The sequence below is a fragment of the Fringilla coelebs genome (assembly GCF_963513975.1).
Source record: "Fringilla coelebs genome assembly, chromosome: 2".
In the NCBI taxonomy this organism is placed as follows: domain Eukaryota; kingdom Metazoa; phylum Chordata; class Aves; order Passeriformes; family Fringillidae; genus Fringilla; species Fringilla coelebs.
Window position 1 is genome coordinate 14014685 of NC_140029.1, and position 14404 is coordinate 14029088.

The 14404-nt window shown below is 41.3% G+C and overlaps 1 protein-coding gene across 1 annotated transcript in view; it reads right to left on the minus strand.

The window, feature by feature from the left end:
- Window positions 1-13951, minus strand: part of PDK3 (pyruvate dehydrogenase kinase 3) — a 52473-nt gene extending 38522 nt beyond the window's left edge. Inside the window, exon 1 of the mRNA XM_084226546.1 lies at window positions 13741-13951. Coding sequence (XP_084082672.1) covers window positions 13741-13846 — 106 coding nt within the window. The 5' untranslated portion in view covers window positions 13847-13951. The remainder of the gene's footprint in view (window positions 1-13740) is intronic.
- Window positions 13952-14404: the final 453 nt, after the last annotated feature.

Consider the following 14404-nt stretch of genomic DNA (forward strand, 5'->3'; position numbering starts at 1 on the left):
TGCTTATGTAGTGAAATATGACACACCTGAAGAATGATGTGACTGCCACAGCAAAAGTTTAAGTTGAGAATATACACATTACTTACACATTAAAATTTTAAAAAGTTGACCCAGAAGATAACATTTCATATTAAATCAATTCTTCCAGATATGAAAAAGTGTTACATATTTCCACCAAAAATGAATCATGCCATTTATTCAATTAGACAGGTATCAGAGGGAGAAAAAAAGCCTAAGAAAAACATAGCTATAAAATACGACCCAGAACCTTTGAGGTAGCACAAGTCACAAAAGCAGAATTGAATGTATTAGAATTTCTGAATGCAATGCCATCAGAAGGGAAAAGATTGAAAGTGGAATGTTTTGGGGTTACACATCAATGTTATCACTGGCAAACGTTCCATTCAAAGGAAACTCAGGAAACAGAGTTCTACTCTCAGTTTTCTCTATTACTCTATTTCTCCTGTCTGGATTCAACTCTCCTCTAACATTTACTCCTCTCTCCTGTTTCTCACTTTTACTCCACAGTGCTGAGAAATGGAAAACAGACAACTCTTGCAAAGCTCCACTTACACAAAACTTTTGTTCTGGTTCCTGCAACAAGAAGCATGAACAATGCAGAGGCTTTTCACACACATGCAGCAGGCCCTGATCCAATTCTGGCAAATTCCACCAACTGCCAGAGCAATACTGTACTGTCTAAGATTCACATCACAAAAGGGTTAGTTCCATACAGAAGGCCCTACACAAATCTCCATTTTGCTGCAGAAGAGGGCAGAAATGCAGAACGAGACCATGAACCCTGGTTCCAAAGCTCTCAGTTCAGCTGCCAGATTCCCACATTCATGAATACCCATTTGAGAACGGACTCCAGCAACAGTCCTTCACAATGAAGGTCAAAGTCACCTAGTTCAAAAACCTAATACAACTGCCACATCCCCAGGCTGCCACTGGACTGCCAAGGTCACAACATAAAAGCATCAGTAGTTTCTGAATATTAACTCATCTGTCAGAGGAGGCAGGAAAAGAAGAAGCAAAGTGTTCTTTTCAGTCTTAGCACTGCAGGCAGAGGTCTAGTTCTCTTCATTAACTATGCACTGAATAGCAGAGACAGACACTGTACTACTTTAAGACTCAAAAGCAAAATCTCACCTGTTGTATACCCGAGACAAGGGACTCCATCCAGAATCCATAAAAACAAGATCAGAAACTACTACAGTTGCTTTTAGATAGGGCAAAATAAAGAAAGAAAGACAGGAAAACAGGAGTGATCAGCCATATCTACTGTCGTCTCTTAAGCTTCCAGAATATTTAATAGCTCCTGTATAGGCAAACAATACAAAGTGAAGCAGAAGGATGAATAAATCTTCAAAAGAATAGACAAAAATATCAATGCATCAGAGGAGACTAAGCAAAAGCTAAAACTAATAACTTGCTGCTGAAGGTAGGAAAACAGAACTTAAGAAGAATAATAGAATAGTTGAATTCCAATGATTACACACCATTTCAGGAACATGGGCTATTTATTAAAAAACAAACAAGCTATGCTTGCACAGTCCCACAGTTTGCTACAAAGCAAAACCCAGCAAAACAAGTTTGAGTTTAAAATCATTCCTATGCCCAAATGGAAATGATTATATTTTCACATAGTCTCTAGATATTTATCTCACCAAGCACTAAAAATACAAAAAAAGTATATAGGGTTTGTTTGCTTCCCACCATACAGGGTTTTGTAAAACCCGATGAAATGATGAAGCAAGTGGAAAAGGAACACACAGAATATAATAGGCGATGTTGACTCTTGTTGATCCTCACTCCCCACCACAGACTGCATCTAAGAGATCTGTATTTTGAAACTGGACCTACCACGCTGTGCTACAGAATAGCAACCACAGCCTGCACAGCTGTTCAGTTAAGGATCCAAACCTACTACTTCAGGTATTCATATATACTCTTTTTAGACACCTCAGGATTAAGCTTTAGCCCAAGTTCCATTACTGCTCTCTAAGGCTACTTCCACCAAGCCTTCCAATTGTTTCATGCAAGTGTCCTGTTTTTAAGGGCATGCTTTCACTTAGCACCTTGAGAGACTGATTCTGTCAGGATGGAAACCAGAGAAACTCGAGAGTTTCAAAAATGAAACTTGAAGAATTAAAACCAAAAAATTTTTTAGATCTAACTGAACGATAATAAACATATTACTTTTATGAAGTCAATTAAGTTCTGTCAAACAACTAGTGCCAGAAAACCAGCCTAAAGCCAGAGGAACTGAAGTCTGCAAGTAATGTTTCCCAAATACTTGTTTGTCTTCTTCAGCCCAACTCCCAAGACTAGTTGGGCCTTTTCAGCCTAGGGAAAGCACACCAACAGGGGTGCTTGAGTCTCCTCAATCTACATGGTTTATGTTCACAGATGAGAACTCAGTTGTTACCACTGTATGGCCACTGATCTGCACTCTGTGCCATTTCACTGCTAAGTGCAATCCGAACTAGGAGGCTCATATGTTATTTAGCTTTCCAGTTAAATTTTCCAACAGTCACATGACACAGCATATGGATAAAACAAGAGCTGAAACAGCTGAGCTTAATAAACTATTTCCAATTTATGCAATTCAAATACCACATTCAAGAATTCTTTGACTGGCATGGCAACTGCAATGCTCACTTCCTGCTCCTAAGGAATATTTCAGTACAGCATTTGCTCAGGAGAATATACTAGCCTATATCCTCTTGGAATGACCAAACCCCATTCATATTCAAGGTCTAGACTTTTTAACTTAAAAAATAAATACAACTACTCTTGAATTTGTATACAGAAAAAAATACTTACCTCCACTTATTTCCACAACCCCTGCGAGTGAGCTGGTTTATGTCTCATGTGTATTAATTACTGTGCCCCTGTTAAGGAACACCACTGGCATCAAGAAAAAGTCAGTTCATGTTTTCATATAAACACAGGTAAAGAAAAAATGCCAGCTAGCTGTCCTTAGCACAGCAGGACAGCTCAACACAGAGTGAATCATTACATTTACTATTGTATTAGCTACACACTAATATAATAATAAATAATAATAACAACAATATATAACTTGTCAACTCCAGTAAGCCTGTTTCAAGTAAATGGTGCTCTGTATGAAACTGTGCTGGAAAGCAGCTTAACTTACTGCTGATCTGAAACAGATCAACAGGAGGAATTAACAGATGCACAATACTCTGCAATCATTAATTTTAACTCCAACAGCCACAGCCTTCCTGTCACAGAAAAGACCTAAGTGAAGATACATCTGCTCCTCTCAAGAGGAATGGATCATCAGATAATCACTTGTCAAAGCTGCAAACCAGCACTGTGTACTGTTAAACAGAACAACCCAAATTAAAATAAAAGCATGAATTTTTAAAATAGGCTTCCCTGATCTAAAACTCATGTTTAGCTGCTTACCACTCAGTTCTAACAAAATAACTTTTGGAGTATTTTAATGCATTTGCCTAGAGACAACACAATAATCAAAAGTATCTATAAAGTTTAATGTGGAGGCACTCAACCAGTTACCCACAGGCTGTACTATTTTTAGACATAGGGACCTAAGGCTGTCTTTCCTTTGAGCAAGTAGGCTAAAAGTCAGGTGAATCACTTCAGCAGCAAAGCTCTGTCTCACCATTATCACAGGCACTCCCCGCAAATAATGACAGGCAAAGAGCCAAAATGTTCTCTGGAGAAACCATGGCCCTCATCAGGTTCTTGATGTTAGAACAACCTGTGCAACCCAGACTCGATCCCTAGGATGGCACAAGGGGCTTCCAAACCAGACAAACAGAAGCAAAACACAGTGGCCCTGCCGGCTGTATCAGCTCCTCTTCAGCAGCACTCCTGAGACCTGAGCAGGGACAGCCGCTCAGAGCAGCACAGAGGTGCACAGCAGCCCTGGCCTCCCCTGCCAGGGGGCTCTGGGCTTTCAAACAGAAGACCCTGGATAAAACAAATCTTGTGTTTTGCTCTGGTGAGATGCAAAATTTTAAGACTAATTTAAATCTTTTTTTTTTTTTAGATGCAGAATGAGGCTTAAAGCACCGAGCCAAAGAAACCTTATTCCCCCTTTTGATGCTCTGATCAGCTTCTGTTACAACAAACCGACCAGAAAAGACTGAGTTGTGCTTCTTGGGTCTTATAATCACCTTTTCCTCCCATAAGAGGTAAAAATGTATATCACATTGAAGATTATAATTAGATGTTCCAAATTTTTAACACTCTCCCTAAGTTCTCACAACTTTGACAACTTCCTTCCTAACCTTTATGAAAAACTTCCATAATTCTCTCTAACCATTCCAGAAAAATACAAATCCCTGCTTTATCCTCTAGTTCCTGACAACCTGCCAAAGAAAAAGCTATTCCAAATCCCTGGCATACATAAAATTAATGTTTATGAGCAAAGACTCACACAGTTAAAACCAATTACATAAAAATACTGCCAATACCACATGCTCCAGTTTCCCTTCAGTCTCACTGAGGTGAAATGTATTAGACTGTTAAACATCTTGATTCAAAACACTTTTGATCATTAACAAGCCACATTATAAAAAAGGTTAAAGGATTCTTCTATGTCATTGCTAGTTATCAGTGTGAAGATACTTTTGCAATCTGTAAAAATCTTTCAGAAAAGCAAAAACAAGGACTAAACCAAACAAGTAGCAGTTGAAATGTAAATTATTTTTAGCAAAAAAATTGTCTTTCTCTCTATTCAGTCTTAAACCTAATTCTGAAAAATGCCAATTATTTGCACAAGCCTACTATTTTAATTAATTAAGTCAGTGAAAATATTTATAATACTGTGTCACTTCTTTTACATTGACTACAAACAGAAAATAATTTAAACAGAACAAAAAAAGTGGGAGAATGTCACATCTTACATAGAAAGGTTTAAAAGGAAACAAGAGCCAATAAAATAGCCTCTTGTAACACACAAAGCATCAGAAAAAGGAGAACTATACCTCAAGAGTCAGTTCAGTGCTCTAATCCATCCTTTCAACCTAATATTTCCAAAAAGGAAAATTACATTTAACTGGCTCCAGAAAAACACAAAACCCCAAACATTTTTAAAGGATAAGTAGCAGCCTGTAAAATATTTCAGCAGTTTTGAGAAAAAAGTGGCTTTTAAAAAAGGCCATTATATTAAGCATAACTGGGAACAAGAAAAGCTGTCCTAATATAGTAACTGTGGAATTAGATAAAACAATTCCTAAGTCTAGGCCTAATTTTATGATGGATTATGCTGACTTGAGTTAAGGGGGACTGGAGACGTACCATTCACTCTTCACAACACAGTCCTGTGAAGATCAAGGACTGCTAGTGCAATGTAGAGTATTTATGAAATGTTCTCCACCAACACCTGTGTGAGCTGGCTGCTCAGTTTTCCTCTCAGGGCCCAGAAGGGGCTGTTTGTGCTACGGCTGAACAAGACCTGCACAGCTTCTGAAGGGTTTCTCTCTCTCCTGCACTCACTCCCTACCCCAGCAAGCAGGCTTGGGGGTGGGTAACAGGCTGGATGGGGACAGAGCCAGGACAGCTGACCTGAGCTGGACAAAGGGATGTTCTATATGACATGATGCCATGTCCAGCAGTAACAAACTGGTTGGCTTTGTCCCCCAGTCACACAGTGACTGGCTGGGCACAGCTCTCCTTCTGGTGGTGAGTGACTGCCCATGCATCACTTGTTTCTCTTCCTCTTTGCTTTATTTCTTGTTCTGAACACAAGTTTTCTCATTTTTGCCCCCCCTTTTCTGTCCCCATGCCCGTGGGGATAGAAGGAGGGGAGCAAGCACCTGGGTGGGTGCTCAGCTGCTGCATGGGGTCAACCCACCATAACACATCTGATATAACAACCTCACCTTGCAGTTATTCCATTATTTTGTATATTGAGTTTGTTTTGTTTTGTTTGTTTGTTTTTAATTAAGAATGTCACATGGGGTTGTGCCAAACTTCATAAAAAGCCAGGTACAGCACCAATTGCTACTGCCTTAGCACACACCAAATTAACATGGAAATTAGACCAGGCCAACACAATCTATTGTCTCTTTACTACCTCACTATCTCTTGGCGCTTATCTATGTATTACTTCACTATTAGCTCTATCTCTTTTTCAGCTACTTCAGACAACCTGATTTAACTCTAATGTCATCCTCCCCTTCCTCTTCTCTTAAAGACAAGCATTGTATTTTCCCACTTCCAAAGCCCTGGGGCCATCACCATTATTTCCATGGAGCCCATAAGCACGAGCTGTGCAGCACCAGGCCACACACATTTGCAGAAGGAAGTGTTCAGCTACTCACAATACACAGAACTGATTGACTTCCACTGGAACCCACTAAGCCAAGAGGATCTAGACATATCTCACTTATCTAAAATTTGGGTCAGGGGAGAGATGTGATTTCCTTTATGTTTCTGGATACAATTCTTCTTTTCTGAAGACCAAAGCAAAGATCAATTCAACAGTCTTTATCATTATGTACTTACTTTCATCAAGAAATTGGTTCAGCATTCTCCCCAATTACTATAAATTATCTCAACATCTTTTTATCTGCTTTTCTAACCCCTGACTTTTCAACTTTGCTGTTATTTGTACTGCAGCCCAAGGCAGGATGTCCTTGCTTCCCGCTTTTATAGTTTTTTTTAATCAACAGTATTTCTAGAAATCCTAACACTGCTCTGCTGCTTTCCTATCTTTTGTCTGCATCAGAATTGCTCTTTCTCAAACTGACATCTTATACTCCTCCTTATGTCTTAGAAGAGACCCTATCAGCCTGTTTTCTTGGCTTGTAGAAGTTAGGCTATTTTTAAATCACTGGTTGTCAGTTCTTCCATTCCAGAGAAGGAATGCCACCAAATTCACATTCATTTCAATCAAAATTTAATTTCATATTTTCAAGTGCCTCCTTATTAGCTTAAGTCCACTCTAAAGAAGGCATTTCAACAATATCTACCATTTGCTAGAAGAAAAACATGTCCCAAAAATTCTTATATCTTCAAGAGCTACAAATCCTATCTTTTTGTCCCTCTAGAAAGAAGCTTCCCAAGCTCTCAATTTCTGCCAAGCAGCATTCATCCACTGCTTCTGCTACTTGCTAAAAAGAAATAAACAAACCCAGTGGCATTGTTTATTGCTTCTTGCAGATGGGGAGTTTTTGTCCTCTCTCTTTCACCCAAGGCGTTCAGCTGTGTGCTTACACGCCACACCATCTTCAGGGAATACAAAAAAGCTCAAGCATGCAGACACATCCACGTGCAGAGAAAGATCATTCCCTTCCCAGCATCCCAAGGCAGAGGATTGCACAGCTCCTCTGATCAGTCCATAGACAAACAGAACCCAGACTGAGAAATTTTCTGCTGCTATGAGAAGCAAACATCAAGCAATTCCATCAGCTGAAGGATGCTCACTTGTAGACTACCAGCCTGTGCTTACAAGCAAGAGTGACCAGCCAAACCAGGTACTGAAGGCAGAATTTCAATGCTTAGGCTCTATGAGGAAGAAAAAATCTTGGTGAGCCAGTTTGATCATCTACAGCAATTTATGGAATCTGTACTATAACTATATGAAAATACTGAATTCAGAACATATGAAGTCTCAATTACTCACAGAAATTAAGTACTCCTTTATTGAATAAACAGCCTGTAAAAGTGATAGAGATAATTCTGTAGATCAAATGCATCATAATCTAGTATTACAAAGCAGTCCCACAAACAAATATCCCTATCACAGCACAGTTCAATAGTGACTGCTGAACAAAGTTACCTAACCACAATGACTCTTCCAGACCTTCCAACCAATCAATACTAGGCCTTATAAAACCCCTCAATATTATATATAGTATTGGAACATCACTGCCTGCCAGCAACTGGCAGTTGTAAATAGGAACAGGTTATAAATAACAGTTGCATCAAAAAGGCTTCCAGCTTACTTACTGTGCTACAGCTCATTCAAAGGAAACCCTTTTTAATAGTCTGAAATATAAACTTCATGCACGCCCAGATCTAGGGAATGAAAGATTCGACATGGAAAAGTGGAAACTGCAAAACAATTCAAGAACAAAAGCAGGCAGACAATCCAGCTTGCACATCCAGCTGCCACTGGTAGCCTTTCAAGGTAAAAACTAAACAGCAGTAAAACAATTTTATTCCAGTGTTGCACAAAACTCTTAAAGGGAATTCTATTTAAAGTTGTAAAAGACATATCTGAAGAACAATACTGAAAATTCTGGAACAGCCACAAAAGTTAATCCCATGGGTGTTTTCGTAAGGCTGCAAATAGTTCATTTAATGTATTTATCTTTATGAAATCAAGAAAGATAACTCCATCACAATGTACATACACCACACAGTGCAAATAGTCCAGGCATCAAAGGATCCCAACCTACCAACAAAAGCTCAAATGAAACTGCTGGATGGAAGCTGAAGCCAGTCAGATGAAAATAGAAGACAGTAATGTCTGGCTAGCATTCAGCTTCCTGATCCCATGCAGTGGCCAGCATACCAATGGTTAACATTCATGCTAAGAGGACATTTTTGTTTTGAAGATGCATTAAAATCAAGTCTAAGGTTTTAAGAGCAATGCACAGAGAGCAGCAGGAAAAGCACAGCTGCAACCAATAAATAGCAGGTAATTATTCAATATCTTTTAGTCCTAAACTTCGCAAGTGCTATAGATGCACAGTCTGTCCACTAATGTTCTATTAAAAAAAACCCAAAAAACCAAGAGAAATCTTCCAGTACCTTTTTATGTAGAAAAATCTTCCAACAGCCATATTCTATAAGAAGACTGATAATCATATTTGGAGATATGAGGCAGGTTTTGATCTCTACTTTCCTACTTCTACATGTTGTTCAAATTTTATCTGCCAGCTACCTCTCCAGTGGCAGGCTTTCAGCTCAGATCCATGCCTCTACCAAGATGGCAACATGAGGCATAAACCCCCAATCTAATATTGCTCGTACAAATGGCAGCAACCAACAGCAATGCTGATACCTGATTTGCTCTTTATGTCATTTTGGAAGAAGCCTACGTGTTTCCCCAAGACATGTAAGTTTAATAGGTATGACATAGATGAAACAATTCCATACCAAAAACTGAAAAATGAGAAGGATCTATTGATCATGTTTTCTTCCAATATGCCCCAGGGCACAACAGTTCCATGCACTCATTGTGATTATCTGCTGCATGCTCAGCTGTTCTCAGTACAGTAAAATTATTAAATTACAACCTTTGTGATATTTTTCAATGCCACTAACTGCAGCAGCAACCACAAATATTTTGATTATAACCTGCAAAATCAGGATCTCCCACGTCACATTCCACCATGAGAATTCACTGTGATTCACTATCTTCTGTCTTCAGCACAAGCACAGCTTTTTTTATCCAAACTCATTAGTGGTACGTGAACACTAATATATGACATGTTCAAAGAGCTAACAAAACAAGTTTAACCCCTTAGGTACACAATTCATCCAATGCATTTTGTTTAAAACATGAAACAAAAAGGGACAGAATATAGCTAGGTACAACTGGCCAAGACAGCTTCAATAGTAAACAAGCCCCAAAAGCAGATGGTCCATATTTCTGACAAAACACACCTCAGACTCAGGTGTCAGACACTTGGTCAGCTGAGCAGCAGCAATGAGAGGATTACATGAGAACAGTATCTTGGTACACATTCACAACACAGCCCTAACTCAGCTCCAAATGACTCTTTCATGCATGATCAAAGGATTACACCATTTATACTTCACTCATCTCTTTGTTTGTGCTTAATTATATGTAACCTCTGCAGTACAACCATTCATTTGACAAAACATGTGCCAGTAACTTTACTGACAACTGAGTGCCCCGATGTGAAGGAGCAGCTGTGTGGTTCCTGCCAGCTGGGGCAGGGTTCAGCACTCGTGCAGCTCTCCCAGGCTGGCTCATGCCAAGGACAGGCTGCAGGGCAGACACCAGCAGCTCATGTCTCTGGCTGGCTTTTTTAAATGCTAAGACACTCCTAAAAAAGCAACTCTACTTTCCTCAAACAGACAGGTTATTACTTCCCCAGGCACAGGATTGACCAACTGGTTACCCATGTGTGCAGTTGATTAAGTATTGGGTATTTTGGATTAACCTGTCACTGTCTAAGGCCCACATTACATCTGAAGCAAGGCTAAATTGAGATGCTCCATCAATATGAACTTCCAGAATGGGCATTTTTTTTCCTCAAGCAGTCTAGCCCCCAAAATATACAAAGATCCTGGACCTGAATGTTAGATGAAATCTCCATTTAGAAGTTCATTTCAGAAAAGATATTTTAGTAATTTATTTAGTCTGGGTCATTAAGGTATGCCTGCACTTGTAAATCTACCAAAAAAAAACTTCCAGAGGAACTAACAAAGTTTGGAAGTACACAGCTGAATCCAATTGGTACATTTTGTATTTTTTTCGAGAGCAGAATAGTTATGGAGGCCTGGATAAACCTGGAGTGACATGCTAGCATGTCACTTAGCTAGCATTAAACAAGGTCAAAATTTGTTTATATTGAAACACACTTACAGAAGGTCATTCTTTTGCAAAGGAATGAAATTGTACAAGAACCTTGGGAAATGCACTTTGTAATAAAACAAACTGCCAGAGCAGAATTCAGGAGTGTGCAAACAGAAAGTGTACACATAGAAAGAAAGAAAAATGCTGCACAGAGTGAACGCTCAGACTTTGTGACACAGAGGTCCCAAGCCCACGGCACAGTAACCTCTGACACACTCACAGCAGCTACAAAGACAGCTGCAAGCTCAACAGAACACAGACACTAACAGGACTCAGCTACAAAAACCAAGCAAGTGTCACTGCCTTAACTACTGCCTTCTGGTTTGCTTCACAGGCTTTTAGTACTAGCAAGCTACTTTAAACAAACTGTCTATTATAGTGGTTTAAATAGCTGAATTAAGCAGAGAAAGTTTTAAAATAAATGCCATTAATTTATATCACTTGAACTAAATAGAGACTCTACAGCCTCACTATGCACACAACTGTGTTCTATACAACCCACACTGCTAGTCAGTAATTTAAAAAAGCCCGAGCTGTACCACAATATATATTGCCACCAATTATCTTTGAAGAGACTCTTCAGCTCACAAGAAATACAAAGTTTCTCTTCCTCAGCTCACCAGAATTTTACAAATTTCTAAGTCAACTTAGTCTAAACCAACACAACCAATATAAAAAAAAGACATAAAGAAGACATAGTAGTTTCACTATTGTCAGAAATTAGGTCAAAAAACTTTCTTCACACAAATCTGAATCACGGTAAGTGAAAATTCCATATAAGAAATGTGCATCAGACAATAAAATCAGACAGCCAGGAGAAGGCTATTCACACATTTCCTTTGGGCTTACTCTTTTTCAACATTTGTTGAAAATTCAGCCATGTTTTTGTAAAACTAGCACAACATTAACGTAGCTCAATTACAAAAACCATTTCTTTTGAAGTGAAACGCTAAACAACCTCTTTAAGCTGACCACAAAACAGTGTCTTCTTCCCATCAAACATTCTTACAAATGAACAAACACAACTGAACTGCACCTTGCGTATCGTGCTCCTTATGCTTGGCATATTTTCTCTCTTGAATACTCATCTCCTGCAAGACCACTAAATTCTTTTTTGGCTAACTCAGATATAAATAACACAGCTCCCTGACATGGTACATATTGTCCAGGCCTTCCACACCTCAAGTGGGAAAGCTTTTGCACTATCACTTACATTTTGATGTCAAGTTTTCCTCTAGGCCAATGAAGACTCCAGCTGAACTTGAAATTACCCAAAGCTGCAAACATTTAGGATCACGTAACTACATTTGGTTCCATTTATTTGCTTAAACTGCTGTAATTTTCCTACTTGAGTTTTCCCAAATAAATACAGGCACTAAAGAGTAAGTGGAGATGTTAAGTGGCCCATAAAACTTATTAAGATCAAGGTGATAGGTTTAGCAAGGTTGATACAGCATAAACCTACTAATTTTAGAAACTCCTGGTGACCTTTCAAGACTAAACCATAGACTGTTTTTCCTTCAGAGGTTTTAAATGTCAGTGACTAGACAGTTTCCCATCAGTCTTAAGACATTAAGACCCTTAAATACATAGCCACACACACAGAAGATTCCAATGACACATCCAGTGACAACTGGAGCACGTCTAAAGAATAAGGCTGGCCAGGCTGTAACGTCCTGTTCTCGTTCTGTTCATTTCCAGTAACAGAAGCCAGACTTAAAATTATAAAATAAAACTACTTCTTCTGAAGAATCACGAGACCATAAAGTAATACAGGCACCACAATGTCAAAACAAATGCAGCATTATGAAAAGGCTGCCACAGAAGAGATGTCCAAAGGCAAGCAGTAAGGCAGGGGAACATAGAACTGCAGAAATCCTTACCAAAAAGCAAAGTTTTGTCCAAACCTCCAAGGCATTAAAGCAAATCTTGAAATCTTTACACCTCTTTAGTCACAACTGAAAAGTCTCACAAACACCAATACTTCCCCAGCAACAATTCACAAACACAACTTTCAAATAGGCTAGGGTGACACAATGTGTTAGTGCCAGGGCTAAAATAAAGATGTTCTAAGCTTTAGGCCATTGTTCTTGCCAGTACAGAAAAACACAGCATAAGAAGCACCAATTCTAGAGAAGAAGCCCAGCAGCACAGGAAGGGGTGGGGAAGAGGTAACAAACTCAGGTGAGTGGAGACCAGAGAAAGCACAGCTTCTAGTCAGGTTCTCCTTTAAGTGGAGACAAGGGGTTTTGGTTTGTTTTTTTTAACGATACGAAATCCTGTTTCACTGAGACAATATATCAAGCCAATTACTGGCTTTTTGTACTTACAGCATTCTTTCACTAATACCATTACCATAATTGTGGAATTGTATTCACTTTTAATCACTTTCTGGCTGAACACTAGCTTATTTTTGTCCTTTTGTACCCTTACAGTAAGAGTGTAATGAAGAAACACTCTGTTAAGCTTCACGATGTTACACACGGCCTTTACATTGACTCTGCCAGCAATATTTATATGATAATAAAATCTCAACAACTTTCGTGTCAGAGAGCAAGAGTCAAATAACCTCCGATACAGATATGGGTTTATCGTTATCTACATGGAAGCATGTTTTTTAACAACAACACAAACCACTCCTGGATTTCATTCCAGGGCTTCTGAAAAGAAAAATGCTATTTATCATCAGCAACATCTCCTGAAGTGCTCCTGAATTTTACACAAACAGGTCTCCTATACAAGCGCGATTAAGAGTTCATGCCCGAGCTTTAAGTAAGCCGATCTCAGCACGGCAGATTCCAATTTTCACGCTCAAGACCATTAACTTACTCTCTCCTTCACTCGCTAAGCTCACAAAACGTCAGGTCAGGAGCCCTTACTTTGATCCCCATCCCAATGGCACCGGTGTCAAGGGATAACGCTGACGGAGGGGCAAGCCCGCTTCTCCCGGCCCCTGGCGAGGCGAGCAGCGGCTGTTTGCCGGCCACCGGCTGCCGACACCGCGCCCGGGCCCCGGGGGTGTCAGCGCGGGGCCTGCGGGGCCGCCGGGCCGGGCCGCGGCCGCGCTCCCGACGCGGGCCGAGGAGCCGCGGCCGAGGAGCGGGCCCTGCGCGCCGGCCGCCGCTCCCCGGCAGAGCCGCGGCGACCCCCACATCCCCCCACCCCGCGGCCCCGGCACTCACCGAAGTCGAGGAACTGCTTGATGGAGAGGGGCGAGGGGGAGAAGCGCGAGTAGTACTCGATCTGCTTGGGGATGGGGTTCTTGAGCAGCGCCCCGCACAGCCGCATGGCGCGGCCCGCCCGGCTCCGCTGCGCTCCCGCCGGCGGCGGCTCCTGCCCGGGCGCGGCCGCTCCGCGCTGCCCGTCGCGCTCCGCGGCCCGGCCCGGCCCGGCGGGAGGGGCGAGCGGCGAGCCCGCTCCGCGCACGCGCACGTCGGCACGCGGGGGACGGGGCGGGGCGGCAGCGTGAGGGGAGCGGGAGCGGAGCGGGGCTCGTGTGGGCAGCGCCGGGTGGGTCAGGCCGGCCTTGGAGTCCAGGCACTGGCCTCAGCCGGAACGACCCTCGGAGTCACAGCCACTGGCGTCAGCCGAAACGGCCCTCGGAGTCACAGTTGCTGCCCTCAGCCGAAACGGCCCTCGTCACAGTTGCTGTCTTCAGTCAGGTTGGAGAAGACCTCTGGGACCATCGAGTCCAGCCTGTGACCAAGCACCATCGTGTCAGCCACACCATGGCGCTGAGCGGCACATCCAGTCTTTCCTTAAGCGCCTCCAAGGACGGGGACTCCAGCACCGTGTTGTCCACAAAAATCGGATTCATGACCTGCTATGTGAAAGGCCGATAATAAT